The 18,950-nt window shown below is 37.1% G+C and overlaps 1 protein-coding gene across 7 annotated transcripts in view; it reads left to right on the forward strand.

Moving 5' to 3' along the window:
• Window positions 1-18,950, forward strand: part of IMMP2L (inner mitochondrial membrane peptidase subunit 2) — a 958,934-nt gene that overhangs the window by 413,431 nt on the left and 526,553 nt on the right. Inside the window, exon 5 of one of the 7 annotated variants that reach the window (XM_060414759.1) lies at window positions 1-18,950. This exon is cut by the window's right edge and continues 22,528 nt beyond it. The exons of the other annotated variants lie outside the window; for them this stretch is intronic. Coding sequence (XP_060270742.1) covers window positions 1-136 — 136 coding nt within the window. The 3' untranslated portion in view covers window positions 137-18,950. 7 annotated transcript variants of the gene reach the window in all.

An 18,950-nucleotide genomic window follows, 5' to 3' on the forward strand; every position in this document is an offset into this window, starting at 1 on the left:
GCATCAGGAACAGAGTGTGACTAATGAAATGGCACAGCTGGTCCTACAGATGCTGAGCAGAACAGGTAATCTCAAGTCATCTGCTAGGAGACCCAAGGAGAAAACTGAGCTCCAGAAAGATTGGCAGAGTTATTGAAATAGATAGTACGCTTTTCTGCTGTAAAATGAATATATACATAGACATGTCTATAGACACACATTCATAAATATTTATATAGGTATTCTTGTTACTTCGAGTGCAAAATTATGAATAATATTTTGAGTATTTGATAGTAAAACAAAGCACAGGAAATATCCAAACCTTGCTTTTCTTGACTTGTCTCTGTTTCCTGTTTGAAACGTGCCAAGACACCCCAGGGGCAGAGCGAGATAAAGCAAAAGTCTGTCAGATCTAGTCCTAAGGACTCAGTCAGAAGTATGGTCCAAGATGGCACTGTCGAGATGAGTGGTTTGTTACATGATCTTAAAGGTAATAGCAGGTAATGTATTTGTAATGCCAGGGAGTTCATTTGCCTGTGCTGAAAGGGTACAGCCACAGAGGGAAGGTTTGTGGGCCTGTCAGAACAAGGGCCGGTGGACGGCTACTCAGGGATGAGAACACACCTGTGCTCTGAACATGCTTGAGAAATTAAGGAATTACTTGAAGACGTGATGAGAGGCCTTATTAAAAAATGTGAAACAGAGAGCATGCATCTCATGTTTTCTATCAGAGCCTTTGTCAGACTTGAATATTAGTGTCTATATTGAAAGAAAGTTAGTCGCACAGTTGTGTCTGACTTTTGTGATCCTATGGACTGTAGCCCACCGGGCTCCTCAGTCCTTGGAATTCTCCGGGCAAGAGTATTGGAGTGGGTTGCCATTTCCTTCTCCAAGTGTCTATATTAGTCAACATTTAACTAATATAGTCAATATTTAGCTAATATTTAATTTAATATTAAATTAGTCAATTTTAAGTATTAACTAACATTTAACCCTGAAAAGAGTTCATTGTCTTGTGTCTTTTCCATGTCCTGGATGAGATTTTAAATTTTCTTGAAAGTTACCACTTGACAAGGGCAGGTGTGATAGGATTAAAAATGCAAAGCAGTTCTGAAAATAAAAAGTGAAGTAAAATACTGCTAAGGCTTGGCTTTCTGACATGACCCAGATTTACTGGTTAGCTGACAGTGTGTTTCTTCATGGAGTATTAGAATAGCTAGGAGTTGTTTGGATGGTTTAGATAGAAGAGTAATTAGTTGTTTATACCTTCTAGTCTCTTAGAGAAAAGTAACCTTGAGCATAAAGTGATCTGTTTTTTCTTAGAAACAACTGTAGACAACTCACATGTCTATTTGACAATTTATGAATTTTGTTACAATATTTAAATTTCATAAATAATAATTTATTATTTTAAATATATTTCTTGTTTCTGCGGTTACCTGTCATGAAGAAAGCTTCAGTTTTTGCACGTATCTGCATCATCAGTGTTTTTATTACTAGAACCACTCTCTAAGTCATTAACAGTTTCAGAGAGCATCATCTTCTCTTCTGTGAAAGTTGAATTACATGTGATGTTCTAACTGGAAATTATACCCCAAGCTATAAGAACCTGTTTATAAAGCATGAGGAAATTGTTTTTGGTTCTTTTCTTTTCATTCTCCCTGAGTTTTGTGTTTGTGATACAGATACAGATTTACAATATAACTACTTATTGTATTGCTTTTAACATACTGCTCAGAAGTTCTTATTACAGAAGCTGCATGGCATGAGGTTAAAAGTACAGGCTCTGGAACCAGTCAGGCTAGATTCAGATTTCAGCCCCATCACTGACTACATCTGTGACCTTGGCCTAGCTAACCTTGTTTTATTTTTCCTATAGAGTTAATAATCGTCCAGCTGGCTAGAGTTGCTTTGAGAATTCATTGTTATTCCAAATGAAACAGTTAAACCAACTGTATGTGTTTGATGACTAAGTGTAAGCATTTGATAATAAATAAACCAACATAAGCATTTAGTAATAATACCACTCTACATACTCTCTCTCTCACTCCCCCAACTCCCTCTCCCCACTCCCCCCCCCCAACAATATCTGCTGTTTCCAATTGTGAGGTTATTTTCGCAGATGTAGTTTCTAGAATGAATAAAGTTGGAAGCCAATAAATCTGTCAGGTGACTTCTGCTAAGCTAAAAATACAGAATTATCTTCACATTTTCATGTTAAAATGTCTTCTTTAAGTGGTATTTTAGCCCCAGGAGAAAGCTGTCATCTACTGAAATGTTTTTAAAAATAACTTTATAGAGATACAATTCCTATACTATAAATTTCAGCATTTTGAAATGTGTAATTCAGTGGGATTTAGTATATTCACAAACTTTGGCAGTCATCACTGCTCTGTAATTTCATCACCCCCAGGAGAAACCCGTACTCTTGAGCATTCATTTCTTTTTTGTTTCTCCCACAGCCCTAGCACAGACTAATCTACTTTCGTTTTTTGTTTTCCTATGGATTTGCCTATTCTAGTTACATCATATAAATGGTCTCTTATAATATTTGACCAGTTATGACTGACTTCTTTTACTCAGCATGCTTTTTCAAGGTCCCTAATATTGAAGTATGTGTCAGAACTTCATTCTTTTTATTGCCAGGTAAAATTCTATTGTATAGATATACTATATTTTATTTATTCATTTGTTAGTTGGTGGAGATTTGGGTTATTTCTCCTTTTGCCCATTATGAACATGCTGCTATGAACATTGGTGTCAGGTTTTTGTGCAGACATTATGTTTTCATCTCTCTGGGTATACACCTAGGAGTGAAATTGCTGGGTCATAGTGTAACTCTGTTTAACCTTTTCAGAAACTACCAGATTGCTTACCAAAATGGCAGTTTAAAATGCCACTAAATTCACTCTTCTTAGCAAGATTGATCCATTTTTGTTCAGTAGGTGCTTCTCAGATTATTTCAAACCTTTGGTTAATTTGTAGATTTCTGAAAGAGTGTGTTTTAGCTATTGTGTTCCGATTGCTTTTATGGAAGAGAAGGTATTCAGAGGTCCTTAATTGGCTGGTCCATAAACGCTTCCTGGGTTCGATTCCTGGGTTGGGAAGATCCCCTGGAGAAGGAAATGGCAATCCACTCCAGCACTCTTACCTGGAAAATGCCATGGATGGAAGAACCTGATAGGCTACAGTCCGTGGTGTCTCAAAGAGTCAGACACGACTGAGCGACTTCACTTTCACTTTCACATTCAAAAGCTTCCCAGCATCTGCTAAAGTGGAAACAATGGGCCCAGGAATGGGTAAGGCCTCCAATGTGACTTCAGTCTGTGAGAGTAAGGCAAGATTGAGACTGAGGTGTCTCTAGAACTCACAACAGGAGAGAAAAGAGAGGGGACAGAAACTGCCTCAGGGAAGCATGCACAGGAGCCACCTATGGGACTGAGCTCTTTTCATTGGGACAGATAAATATCACCAGCACATTTTCTGATTTTTCCCATGCACATTGACACGATGCTTCCAGTTCTCATGCTTTCCCAGTTCTCTTAATACGGTTTGTTATAGTAACTAGAATGGTATAGATCCACTCATTTTGAATTAAAAGGCTTTTATGTATTCAGCTAAAAATTTAAAAATTTCTAGTTACCTGAAAAATATTTTTAGCCATTAAACTCATTTGTGGGTATATCACATTGTAACCTCTCTTCATTTTATTTTTCTATTTCTCTGCTTTTTTAAATTTTTTATAAAAAAAATATTTTTGACTGGTATTCCTTTAATATCTCCTACTAACTCAACTATTTTGGCTCCCGTGCTTTTCAGTAACTACTCTGACTTGACTTGGAATGACTTTAGAGCCAGCATGTCCAGAGAGCAGCTGTCCATTGGCATTTGCTCTAATAGTACATTTTCCAAAGCCATCCTTTGGAATTAAGTTTTTATTTATTAATTCATTTTTAATTGCCTGTAGTTTTACACATTGTTTCTCCTGCTTCCCCAGATTTTGCATCATAGACTTATGCTTTCTCATAAGAAGTGGCTCGTAATCCTTACAGTCCCTTAATATTGTTTTAATGTCTGTGATTAGCAGACTCGGCATTTGCCTGACGCTCAGTTGACACCCTGAGAGTGAGTGGAAGAGTCCACCTAATGACTCATCTAGGAGACACACCATTCCTCTGATATCTCCTTATTTGGCAAGTCCCAGTTTGAGTGGTCCAACTGATTCATATATCCATCCTAGGTGATTCCTTTCATGTGAACACTTAAGTTGATATTTGCCATCTGTGACTTGTTTATAATTAGATTCAGCCATCCAAAAAGTCAGTTCCATGCTGACTCAATACACTGTTTCATTTTGTGTTGCCCAAGAGACCTAGATCTGTTTTTTTTCATTTTACTTTTGATAAGACTTTTCCAAGAGGAGTTTATATTATTAAAATTTAATTATTTAAAAAAGAAATAGATATTCTCAATTTAATGCTATGTGTTAAAAGAACATGGATTGCTCTAGGTGATGTCATTTATTCCCATGGCTTAATAATTGTTAATATATTAATAGTTCAAATGTGTGACTTTAGCCCAGCTTTTTCTTTGAGCTCCCAGTATCTACACTTGACATTTCTGTTTGGATTCCTTAAAAGCATCTCAGATGTAAGCACGTGAAAAGCTGACTTTCAGTTCAAATCTCTTTTAATGCTTCCTTGGAGTAAATGATACTGCCATCCCTACAGGTACAAGTCAGAGACCTAGGATTCATTTTTGACAGATTTCCTTCTTGACCTTCATGATGCGATTCTGTTAGAATTGTTGACTGTTTCTCACTGTGATCTTATTCTCTTGCTGGCACCTAACCCTGCATATGCCACTGTGGTAGGCTTCTCTTTGTTCTCGTAGCTTTCACCCTCCCACTAATCATTTCTTCCTAACAGAGCCAGTGATTTCAAAATATTTACCGTTGTTTTCTTTTAAACAGGTAATAAAGGAACAAAGATAAATTTCAAAAGGCACAGCAGGCTGTCCAGTGAAAAGCTAATCTCCTTCCTGCCTCGGTCCTCTACAGCCTCTTGGTTCCTTTTTTCAGAGGCACTGCTAGTATTCCCTTCAGACATCATGTGCATATTTTAGCAAAACAACTTCTTTCTGAGTAAGACTTAAATCTGTAACTCTGCGTTTCCCATCTTGCTTGATACACTTGCCTGAATTTATTTCCTTAGCTATGTTTTTCAGCACTTTCGTTAGTTCCCTTCCCTCCAACCACACTGTGCCTCATACTTTATTTCAGTTGTTGACCCTGCCTGGCTTTCTCTAAACTCTTTACACAGGCTGTGTAAATGAAGGTTCTTTTCATTTAGGAATATTCTGCCTATTCAGCTGTAATATTCCAAGGTAAACTACATTTTCCCAAGGGAATCCTCATGCCCCCCCTCCCATAGTCCAGATCAGACCCCTCTGAAATAGGATCTCATATTTAGCCTTCAGAGTACTGATTGCAGTTTGTGTTTATATAGGTAGTGATGGTTTGGTTAATTTTTTTTTTTTTTTTTGCCTTTGCAAGATTTTAAGTCCCATGAGGGCTGTGTTTTGCTCATGTTGCTGTTCAGTATTAGTGCATGAACAGTCAAAAGCCCACTTGAGAGGACTCGGTTGCCTTTGGGAAACACCTCTCTCAAAGCACCCCATTGTTTCTTGGCTACAGTTATTGTACACACATTTGGTCCTCCACAACTTCCACCCTCTGTGCATTTATTTACCTAAGTAACCCTCAAATAAGCAGCAGTAAGTATTTTGGATAGTAAGGAAAGGGAAGAGGAGTAAAAACCATGGTAGCACAAAGGAAAGTGATTCTAGGAGTAGACAAGTTGTGTTTAAGCTAGTTTACCAGTCAGCATTATGATCTACTTCTCTATGGAAGCTGTGATTTTTCTCTTAGCAAACTCTCTAAATATATCCAGCTCCCATTTTGTGTGGTTTTTCACCTCTAAGATCCAAGAGGGCAAAAACTGTCATCTGTCTTGCTCAGTGCTTCCAGCGCAGCACAGTCAGCCCTTGGTATAGGGTGTGGGGCGGGAGGGTAGTGGCGGTGGTTCCTGTTCCTCCCTACTGCTGCTGCTGCTAAGTCGCTTGAGTCATGTCTGACTCTGTGCGACCCCATCCCTGGGATTCTCCTGGCAAGCACACTGGAGTGGGTTGCCATTTCCTTCTCCAATGCATGAAAGTGAAAAGTGAAAGTGAAGTTGCTCAATCGTGTCCTACTCCCAGCGACCCCATGGACTGTAGCCCACCAGGCTCCTCCATCCATGGGATTTTCCAGGCAAGAGTACTGGAGTGGGGTGCCATTGCCTTCTCCGTGTTCCTCCCTACTGTATGGATATAAAATTTGTGAACATCCAAGTCTCTTAGTTGGCTTCCTGATCCATGGGATGCAACCATGGATCTGAAACATAGTATATGTTCTGCAGTTGGTTGAATCTGCAGATGGAGAACCTGTGGATACTGATGTCAGACTATAGTTATTATTGTGTCTGGGAAATGGACGCTAAGTAAATATTTGCTAACTTGAAATTTAAATGTGACTGCATTGTGTATTGACTTAGAAATATTGTGTGAAAAGAAACAAATAATTATTCAGGGAGACTCTGGCACATTGTCTCTCAAGGCAGATAGTGGGGATGCATAGAGAAATGTTATTTGTGCTCCTAGTTTTGGGAAAAGTCGTGGATTTAATCAAACTATGGTGGGTTTGCTTTGCAAGTAAAATTCTTACAATATGGAGGTTTTGTTAGTGCAACAACTAAGTCTCATTTGACAAGGTTGCAGTGTACAAGTTGTGATGCTGAAAATTAAATAATAATTTCTAAAAAATTTTTTACAAAGCAAGTCAGAATAAAGAATGAATAAAATAAAGCTATTTTAAAGGTTTTGTTACATCACTTGTTTGTTCATAAGAGTAGTTTTGAATATACACTGTCTGAGTTCGTTGCTCTCTAAGGTACAACATGATTATCATTTAAAAATAGTGTATTTTCCCACAGAGGATGGCAAGATAGATATCCTGAGTCTCATAAAGGCCCTGGGGAAAGTTATTGGGTGTGGTTTCAGTTTACTTTTTTGTCCTTCAGTCCTGAGAGTCATTTTCATTAAAGGTATTATTCCTTCTCTTGACCTCAGAAGTATCTGTAAACAATGCTTTCATTTGAAATTGTGGAACAGGAAATATTCAAATAAGGAAACACATTTTAAAGAAATAAATACTTATAAAATGATCCAAGGTAAGATTTTTAAATGTAGACAGGATAGAGCATTTCTATTTTCCTTTTTAAAAATGTAATTCAACAATTTTGGCCTTTTACAGGGAATGGCTTCTCAGTATTTTAAGGGTAACCCATGATATCATGGATGTATTCCTGAAGTTTTTGACCTAAGAGTCAATGCTGTGTAGTCCGTAGTCACTGTAATCTACTCTACTTGTTTAGCCTGGGAAGAGGTTGTGGGAATAGGTGGGGGATGTATCAGAAAAGTAAGTTGTTTCTTTATAATTTGAGAAGTTATTATATAGTACCCTAATTATATAATGTCACTTTTTTTTAAAGTCAGTGCTTTTGCTTTTTTTTCTCATTTGTATAATAAAAGAGCAGTTTATAATGGACATCTTTTTAATGACATTCTGATTTTATAAAATTATATTTGCAAACTTTTTACCATCTTCTTTGATCTCAAAATAAACATTCAAACATAAACATTGATCGGAACTCACATAAAAGTTAGGAAATGTTTCAGCTACTTAATAATTAGAACTTAGCAAATTCTAATTAAAACTTAAAATATACAATTTGCCAGTGTAGGCGCTAACATAGGACAGGTTATGTTCTACTCTCTGTCCACAGCAACAAAAATGTTGCAATCTAAAAATAAAATCAGAATGATAAATTTCAATGACAACAATAAAAGTTTGGGGGCCAGGAGAGTTGTTCATCTAATTGAGGGCACCGCCTTCTGCTGTCCTCAGGTATAGAATATTGTTCCATTTTAAATCATTGAGGGAGAAGGGCTTTATATTTTAAATTGCAAGCTAATAAATGCTCTTTTTCTCATTAACACGCATGACCTCTATGATTTATGCTTTCACGCATGCTGGCCCACTTTCTCAGTCTCTGTTAATGATGTTGAGAACCTTTGTTTAACATGAATTATTTTCCAACTGAACCCCTATAAATCTGCAATAGACATTCATTGTAGTGATCTGCTTGTATTGTTCAGGAAGGAAAAATATCAAAATGAACCCTGCTTGTTGCACATTTTCTGATTTCTTCAATATATGTTGAAAATCATTCCATTTATTGGAATTTCACAGACTGCTTTGTCATACTTGTGATATTAGAGATAATACATGAGTCTCTCACTTCAAATATTAAGATATTTGCTGTTCAAATAGTAATTATTAGAGTTGGAAAGAGAGTGACAGATGAAGAAAAACTGATAAGTTTACAGGACTGTATATAATTTTATGTTGTTAATTTACAGTGAATTAAATATTCTCATATTATTTTGCCATCTTTGACACAGGTGGGTACGGAATTTGGAGTTAACTTCAAATCCACAATGTTTGCAGTAAAGCCCTTGAAGCTTCCCAGGCGATGAATATTAAAGAATCCACCTGCCAACCCAGGAGACATGTGTTTGATCTCTGGGTCAGGAAGATCCTCTAGAGTAGGAAATGGCAACCCACTCCAGGATTCTTGACTTGAAAAGTTTCCATGGACGGTGGAGTCTGGCGGTCAACAGTCCATGAGGTCACCAAGAGTTGGACATGACTGAGCAGACACACACACAAAATCCTATTAATAGAAAATTATAAATGCATTCCTAAATCTGCATAGTTCATTGACAGAGTTAATTTTTAGCTTTTTAAATTAAGGAAGAAGATAATTTATGGAATAGGGTTTAGCAAAATATGTCACTCACGGTAGGCCAGTACTCCAGCCTTTCCCCGCATCATTTAACATGACTGTTGGAATATCATTTCACTATAATCACCACAAAGATGTTCCTGGTAGCTCTCGTTTTGACCAACCTAGGAGGTGATATTGTTGGCAGCTAGCAAAATCACTCCATAATGAATAAAGTAGATTTTGTAAACTCATGGGATTATATAATATTAAAGTCATAAAGTGCTAGGGAGATTATTCAATTCAATCTCTTTCGAATATCTTGAGGAAACTAAGACTTAGTAAGACACGGTGGTTTGTCAAGTACATTTTGCCAGGTTAGTTAAAAGCCAGACTAGAATTCTGTTTTTAAAATACATTTGTCTTTATCACCTCGCTTTTTCTCTTAATTCATTTCTAATAAGAATGTATTTATATCTTAAGATAAAAGAGAATGCACTGAAACTTATCAAATAGAATACATGGAAGCTGTTGTATAGTTATTTGACTGTTTTTTGTCCTGGGTTATGGATAAATAGGAAGGTCTTTGTTATTCATGAGCCCTTTGTACCACGTCTAAGTTTATGGTGATAAAGTAACTGATGATGGACCCCTTGATAGCATCAGGTTAGGGGCTGGTCAGCTGAAAAGACCAACCACATGAAGAGAATGTTAAATTAAGGCTTTGTGCCATGTGATATTATCTGGCTTCCCTAGAGATTGAATTAAATCACATGACCTGGTAGAAACCCTGGACACTGGTCAGTGGAGTTTCCTGGTGGGTGAACTCACTGATGTGCTGGAAAGGTACATGGCCTGATTTAATGGGGAAAGAGCAGAGCAGCTCTGTGTTTTGGACCTTTTAGGACCTTAGCCCATGTTTCTTTTTATTTGGATGGTCTGGTTTGTATTATCTTTATTATACAATTATATTAAGTATAGTACTTTTCTAAGTTCTTTTAATCACTCTAGAGAGTGACCAACCTGAGGGTGGTCATTAGAAGCTCTCATATTTGTGTCTATTTGGTCAGATATGCAGGTGACCTGGGAGCCCAGTGCTGGCTGGCTTCTGAAATGATAGCAGTCTGATGGAACCCTGAAGTCCTTAACTTGTGGGGTCTGTGCTAATTTTACGTGATTAATATCAGAACTGAAATGTATTGCAAAATGCCAGTTGGGGTTGGTGTCAGAAAAGAACCATTGAAACATACATGCCATACCACTTAGCAGGACTGCATGTAATCTATTTGTTGATAACTGAATTGGTGCAAAAAAACTGGTCAGGTGTGAGTCAAGTTGACCATGGATTGTGAGTAGTGACCTGAAATGTCGGTTCCTCTTCCTATGGATGGCATTGTGCTTTCTCTAGTAAAGAACTTGTGTTCAGAACCATGAATTGGAAAACTTAAGAAATGTGCTAAGAATATATTTCCATGTTTGAGTAGATCTCCTCCAGTTTCTACCCTTTTTGTGACAAGATTAAATTGTACTTTCTAAAAGCTTGCTACTCAGGGTATAGTTCTTAGGCCAAAACCATTGGTATCATCTGGGGGCTTGTAAAAAAAGAAGACTTAAATGTAATCTATAGTTTAACAAGCTCCCAGGATGAGTCATAAGCATTGTAAAATTTGAGAAATGTTAATCTAAAATTTGGAGATAATGAGATTTTATATTAAACTAAAATCTAAACTGTTCTCTTGAAAAAATGAAGATGAAGGTTCTGGCTTTTTTTTTTTTTTAATCTCTTATTTTCCTCAGTAATCTAAACCCTTTTGTAATCAGTAAATTCTTCCACACCTACTTATTGTAATGATACTCTATCTTTCATGGCTCTTGGCATTTGCTAACATCTGTTAATATCTCAGTATTGCATGCAGGCATTAAAAATCAATCTCTAGTTCCTTGTTAAATATGGTTGATTGATCACATGCATTTATCTTCTCTCCTTGAAATGTCACTAAAATACCAATAAGGAATGAAAAGAAAACATCAACCCACAATGATACAGAGAAAGGAATGGATACTATGTTAGGCAAGAGATGTTAGCAGATTTATTGTTCTGTATAGAATTTGAGAATGAAATGTTCTAGGTACATTGAAAATAAAGTAACTGAAAAAGAAAAAAGAGTAATTATCTGAAGGGAGTCCAAAACTGTATAGGAAACAGTATAATCATAGTCATAGTATACTATGTGCTTCAGCACTTAAAATTTATAATAGGTGTATGCGTGAGTGTTAAGTTGCTTCAGTTGTGTCCAACTCTTTATGACCATATGGACCATAGCCTGCCAGGCTCCTCTGTCCATGGGATTCTCCAGGCAAGAATACTGGAGTGAGTTGTCATGCCCTCCTCCAGGGCATCTTCTCAACACGGGGATTGAACCAGTGTCTCCTGCATCTCCTGCATTGGCACACAGGTTCTTTACCACTAACTCTACTTGGAAAGTTCAGTATGTGATTTAGCAAAGTTGTGACAAAATTATATTTTGAGCAAACTTTTTGGGGATGTGGAGGTATATAAGGCAGCAAAATTCTCATTTTTAAAAAATATTATTTCTAGTCAGTTAATTATATCTAAGACTTTAACATTTAATATTAGTGGTATAGGTTTGGAATGTAGTAGTACCACTAGAAAAAAATAGTTGAGTTAATATTCTCTTTTGCTTCCTCTCAGTAAATATGTCAGAATTTATGGATACTGGTACACAGCGTCGAGATTATTGGAGTAACAGTCAGAAGATCTGAGTGCTAGTCCTATGCTGCCGCCATTGTACTGTGTACATGTCAATAAAAAGGATACTTTTTACCCACCATGATTCTTATTCCATTTTATCATCCAAGTTTTATACTATGCGGAGTAGCTATATTCCTCTGTTGTAAGAAGAATAGATAAGAGAAAATTTCTAATTGTTCCTTCAATGATACTGAATTTTGCTTTGCTTTGTCACTCAGCCATTTACCCAAGTGTCTTTAAAATTACCCTTTCACGGGAAGAATAGACAATTTTTCTTTTCAAGGAGCCGAATAGTTTTAATAACTTGGAGAACAGCACAGAATCATCATTAGCATGAATGAAGAGCAATAGTTCCTTTCATTTAGGCAGATGGAAACATTTTCAGTTCTTACATCCTGTAACATTTGTGAGAAGTTCAAATATTTCCAAAATTGCAAAATGCCATCTGGCTAAAATGCCTTGCCCCTGTTAACTTATGTCAACCCTGCCCAATTAATTATATATATTTTAGCTTTCTCATCAGTTGTGTTCCAAGTTTGTTTGTCCAACAGCAAATCTATAATAGTAAGTGAAGTTTAGTATCTTTGAAAGGCATGCAGCTATGACTTTGAATTTTGTTTATATTTCAGAGCCCTGTAGATTGCATGTACAAGCAGAAAGCATCTAGTATTGACCCACTTGGGCTGAGGAATATGTGATCCTTTCCAAAAGGTTCGTATTAGCCTTTGGTCATTGCCCTTTAGTGTCATATCTGCCTTTGCCAACCAATTTTCTAAAGGGCAGTAGGGAGCAGGTGATAACAGAGCGAAGCCAACATTTAATTAGGGCAAATAAGCTAACACGTCAAGTGGACAGAGGGCTTTGTCCTCTCAACGTTCCAAGTCTCAGTCTGTCTCCTTCTCTCCCTCCAACTCTGCCTGTTTTTGGTGCCTTTTTTCTTACCTTGCCTTTTGGTCTCTTTTCACTTTTTCAGCATTGATGTGCTCTGTTCTTGTTTTTCCTCCTTTTTTCTGCTTTTATTTTTTCTTTATTCCTGTTCATTGTACTTGCATGTGTGCATGCTTAGTTATGTCTGACTCTTTGCAACCCCATGGACTGTAGCCTGCCAGGCTTCTCTGTCTTATGCGATTTTCCAGGCATGGAAACTGAAGTGGGTTGCCCTTTCCTACTCCAGGGCATCTTCCTGACCCAAGAATCAAACCCATGTCCTTTGAGTCTCTTATATTGGCAGGTAGCTTGTTTACCTCTACACCACCTGGGAAGCCCATTGTACTACATAAAATCACAAAATAGGAAATTGAATTATAATGGTACCTGGTGTTTAGTAGATGAGACAATAGGAAGCTAGAAGGTTACTGAAGAAATAAATGAGACTTCAGTTTTTGACGTAATAGTGTCAATAGCATAAGGGCATCTTGTCAGATAAAAGAATTACCTAGTTGTCTCTTTTGCTGGGGAATTGTGAGATGAAGCATTTTCAGCAGGTGAAATATATCTTAATAGGTGTTCTTTTTTCCTAGCTTAAAATAGGATACTTTAATTCAGAGGAAAAATTATTTTTGTATTGTAGAAAATGAAGATTCATTGCTATTTTTATAAAGAGAGCAGGCACTATTTTATGTGTCTTCTGTTACAAAAGAACATGTTTTCAGGTAGGGGAGATTGTTATCTTGCATATCAGGATCAGTTTAATTACTATTATCTTAGAATTTTCACCAAATATATCTGGAAGCTACTTAATTGCTGTAGTATTTCTTACCTGTCTTTCCTCCTGCATAGTTTTTCTCACCATAGATAATTTTCTAAACTCTTGCAGGGCAAGTACATATCCGGTTCATCTTTGTATATCCTGAATCTTTTAACATTTTAATTTCTTAGTAAATACCAGTGAACAAAGAAATACCAACCTAGCCCAGTCTCTGGCAATTGTTATGGTTTATTACCTGTTTATAGAATCATTTAGGCTTCTTGCCTCTGGGTAATAGTGCTGCTGAGGTTCCCAGAGCACTAAAATTCTGTCTTAATTTAGCCTTTTATTAACTCAGTTCCAAAAAATTTTCTTCAGTGTACAATGTAAATACGAAAAAGATGAAAATACCAGATTTATCCTTTCTTTTCATGAAATACTTGACATCAGATGATCGTCATATTCACTTTTTTCCCCTCACAATAGCCAAATAGAAATTTACATAAAGTTTTCGATGGAGTTCCATTTTTAAAATCATGTCAGCTAAAATGTATTTAGCAGAATGGTATGTTCTGCTATATTTGTGGTACTTGAATGCATCCTAACTTTCAAGATTTTTTTTTCCCCTAAAACATAGATGCAAGCAGTTCTCTTTTGCCTTAAAGGGTTTTACAAGCAAGTTGTCTCTTATCTCTCATCTTTTTCTAGCTATGTTCCACTTTTCCTTCTGGACTATTTTAATTTACTGCAAGTCACTTTGCAGGGTTATCTATCTATAAGTTACACCTAACTTGGAGCAAGTGATATCATTTGTTTGTTTATGGATGACTATTAAAATTTAAGATGGGTTAGCATTTATATAACAAGCAATGAATTATAGTGCCAAGTAATAAAAAGTACCTACCACAAATAAACAGAGAGGCTCACTATTTCCCTCTTTCTTTGGTCCTCTGGCACCAGCCGTTAATGTAGGGCATGAAGTATCAGTGCGGGAGAGATGCCAAGTCACTGGGTAAAGTGAGTGCCTTTGGGTATTTTCTTTATGAGACTGTCACCCTACTTGTGCTAGTGCTGAACAGACAAAAGCAAAGGAAAACCTTTAGCCAGAGGGATCCTGTTTCCTCCGACAGAACGCAGGCATCAAGATTACTCTAGGCAATATGACATTATCCACATTCACCAAATACATTGAAAAGAATGAATGGAGTACATTTTTGTATTTTAAAGTAGGTTTATCCAAAGGTGCAGTGAATCCATCTGTTTTCTAACTGTATTTCGAAGTGAGATTTTTAAAAGTATAATTTCTTAACTCATTCATATTAAAGTTCTCACAAAATTTCAACACTGACTTCTGATCTTTGGGAAAGCTGTTGAAATACCTCTTGGTCTTAAGAAACTGAACTGCTTTTGACTCTGTTCTTTTATTATTCACAGCATTGAGGTGGTAATTTAATATCTTTACTCCTTAAATCAAATTTTTTTTCCTATCATTTGCCTGTGTCTTGGCTTATCAAGCTTGATTACATTTGCCTTTTCTTACTTTGGTCTGAAAGTGTGAAAAAAAAAAATTGGTCTTCCTAAGTATATAAAGCTACGTGCCAGTATTTTGTATAAGTTTTGTTTTGCATGATGGAAAATTGTAATTCCAGCTTAAGATCTTTTTTTTTTTTTTTGCCATGATTAGGAAATGGTGAAATGGATGATCAGCATTTGAATAAACAAGGATTTTAAAAATTCCTTACTTAAAACAGAAAAAAAATTAATAAGGCATCTAAATGGCTCTTTCAGCATGATAATTAATATAAATTGAACATAAAATTAATCCTCCTTGAAAATTAATTGAACTTTCTTTTGGTTTGCATGTTTGTCATACCATTGTGAAAGTTATCAAGAACCAAGATTAAGTTTCACAGCGTTTTACCCGTACCCTATTGCCATTCAAAGTTGAACCTACGCCCTATATCTTTACAACTTTCAAATTTTGACAAGAGTTACTTAGTTCACATCCTAGATTTATCCATTCTATCTGCTTGTAGTGGATTGAATTGCAACCCTAGAAAAGATATATTTAAATCTTAACCCCAGTACCTGTAAATGTAAATAAGGTCTTTGCAGATGAAATCAAATTAGTCCAATGACTGATACTTCATAAGAGAAACTGGAAGATCTGGGTATAGACAAGAGGAGAAGGCTGTGTGGTACTTTCTTGTGGCAGTGCTAGGAAATGAATGTACCACTCTTTCTTGAATGGAACTCAGGAAAACATTCCCAGGGATAGCCAGGGAATCTACCAGCATGCATTCTTTCTTAGAAATCTATATGAAGTTTATCTTAATACTTACACTAATACTAATACTTATACTAATATTAGTATAAGTATTATACTAATACTAATACTTATAATATACTTATAATGTATATACTCATTTTATCTGGTAAAATACTGATTTAAATTCTGAAGGAGATCAACCCTGGGATTTCTTTGAAAGGAATGATGCTAAAGCTGAAGCTCCAGTACTTTGGCCACCTCATACGAAGAGTTGACTCATTGGGAAAGACTCTGATGCTGGGAGGGATTGGGGGCAGGAGGAGAAGGGGACGACCCAGGATGAGATGGCTGGATGGCATCACGGACTCGATGGACATGAGTCTGAGTGAACTCCAGGAGTTGGTGATGGACAGGGAGGCCTGGCGTACTGCGATTCATGGGGTCGCAAAGAGTCGGACACGACTGAGCGACTGAACTGAACTGAACTCCCTGGTGGCTCAAATGGTAAAGAGTCTGCCTACAATGCGGGAGACCCGGGTTCGATCCCTGGGTCAGGAAGATCCCCTGGAGAAGGAAATGGCAACCCACTCCAGTACCCTTGCCTGAAAAATCCCATGGATGGAGGAGCCTAGTAGGCTACAGTCCATGGGGTCACAAAGAGTTGGACATGACTAGGTAACTTCACTTCTTCACTTCACTTCACTTGATACTGATTTAATTATTTTAAGATTTTTTAAAGAGTTTTTTAGTACAATATTATCAGACAGATGCATTTTAGAAATATTAACTATGTTCTTCTAGACTATTCTCTAATGCATATAAAAATTACAAACTTTGGTTCAGGTTTTAAGGCCAACCCTTCCTCGGGCAAGTTATTAAAATTTTCTGAGCCTAAATGTATATGTAACCTGCCCTTCCCTCCTCAATCCCTTCCCATAGCCACCTTTCAATAGCTGCCATTGCCATCTTTTCCTCTCTTCTCCTTTCCCCTTACTATCTTGACTGAAGAAACAAAATTAAACTTTGAACTAATAACTATAAAAAGAGGAGCTAAATGTCAATTCCATAATAATTCTTCATGTATGACTTATTTCTAACCATGGGTACTAGTAGGTGTTTACTGTTTTCCCAATGGCAAATTATAACCAATTGGTACCTATTTCAAAATGTAAAAGATGATGCTGTGAAAGTGCTGCACTCAATATGCCAGCAAATTTGGAAAACTCAGCAGTGGCCACAGGACTGGAAAACTCAGCAGTGGCCACAGGACTGGAAAAGGTCACTTTTCATTCCAATCTCAAAGGAATGAAATGCCAAGAATGCTCAAACTACTGCACAATTGCACTCATCTCACACGCTAGTAAAGTAATGTTCAAAATTCTCCAAACCAGGCCTCAGCAATACATGAACCGTGAACTTCCAGATGTTCCAGCTGGTTTTAGAAAGGCAGAGGAACCAGAGATCAAATTGCCAACATCATGGAAAAAGCAAGAGAGTTCCAGAAAACATCTATTTCTGCTTTATTGACTATGCCAAAGCCTTTGACTGTGTGGATCACAATAAACTATGGAAAAAATGGGAATACCAGAGCACCTGACCTGCCTCTTGAGAAACCTATATGCAGGTCAGGAAGCAACAGTTCGAACTAGACATGGAACAACAGACTGGTTCCAACTAGGAAAAGGAGTACATCGAGACTGTATATTGTCACCCTGGTTATTTAACTTCTATGCAGAGTACATCATGAGAAACGCTGGGCTGGAAGAAGCACAAGCTGAAATCAAGATTGCAGGGAGAAATAGCAATAACCTCAGATATGCAGATGACACCACCCTTATGGCAGAAAATGAAGAGGAGCTAAAGAGCCTCTTGATGAAAGTGAAAGAGGAGAGTGAAAAAGATGGCTTAAAGCTCAACATTCAAAAAACGAAAATCATGGCAATGGTCCTATCATTTCATGGGAAGTAGATGGGGAAACAATGGAAGCAGTGTCAGACTATTTTTGGGGGCTCCAAAATCACTGCAGATGGTGATTGCAGCCATGAAATTAAAAGATGCTTACTCCTTGGAAGAAAAGTTATGAGCAACCTAGATAGCATATTAAAAAGCAGAGACATTACTTTGCCAACAAAGGTCCCATCTAGTTAAGGCTATGGTTTTTCCAGTGGTCACGTATGGATGTGAGAGTTGGACTGTGAAGAGAGCTGAGCGCCAAAGAATTGATGCTTTTGAACTGTGGTGTTGGAGAAGACTCTTGAGAATCCCTTGGACTTCAAGGTGATCCAACCAGTCCATTCTAAAGGAGATTAGTCCTGGGTGTTCACTGGAAGGACTGATGCTAAAGCTGAAACTCCAGTACTTAGGGCACCTCATGTGAAGAGTTGACTCATTGAAAAAGACTCTGATGCTGGGAGGGACTTGAGGCAGGAGGAGAAGGGGACGACAGAGGATGAGATGGCTGGATGGAATTACTAACTCGATGGACATGAGTTTGAGTAAACTCTGGGAGTTGGTGATGGACAGGGAGGCCTGGTGTGCTGTGATTCATGGGGTCTCAAAGAGTCAGACACGACTGAGTGACTGAACTGAATTGAACTGAAAGTCAATTAATAATTTAAAATCATTCAGCAATTTTTTTAATTACAAAAAGTTTGAATTGTACAGTTAAACTTCTTTTCATGAAACTTTCATTTTATTTATGTGGGTGTCATAATGTATTATATTTACTTTAATATGGAACACAGTTAACAAGTTTAGAAGTCAATAGGTAAACAAAAACAACTTTACTTATTCTCATCTATAATTTCTTATTCAGTATCCTCTTAACTCATGATTGGGTTAGATTACTGTAAGTAAGTTAAGCAATGAAATAACAATGATGTGTCGGAATACCTTTCATTAGTTTTGTTTTGGGGATTGTCTTTTTTTGTGTTGACTAAAAGTCTTGTAACTCTATCAGTTTCTCTAATGACCATGGCATTAAGGAGGTACACTTGCTCTGTTCATATTTTCAATTTCTTAGGTTGTGTCAGGTTTTACTTCTAAAAGTATTCTATCAATAAAATGCAATTTTTAACTCAGTGATTCTTCATTTTCTGCTGTTAAGATTGAGAAATGCAGTATTCCTGCCTTATCAGTACACAAGGATTTCACAGTCCTCAGTGATTTTCACCCTCCAAATGTGACTTCCTGAGCCCTAAGGGCACCCATGAAGGAGAACAATACCTCTGATGAGGCAGCCACCAGGCTGCAGCCACTCCCCATGGTGAGCACTGAGGAACACAGAAGTGAAAAACACAAGATGCTGGCCCCAGACAGCTGAGATACACGTGAAATGAATATATGAAGGCATGATTT

Source organism: Ovis aries, chromosome 4 (genome assembly GCF_016772045.2).
Source record: "Ovis aries strain OAR_USU_Benz2616 breed Rambouillet chromosome 4, ARS-UI_Ramb_v3.0, whole genome shotgun sequence".
NCBI lineage: Eukaryota > Metazoa > Chordata > Mammalia > Artiodactyla > Bovidae > Ovis > Ovis aries.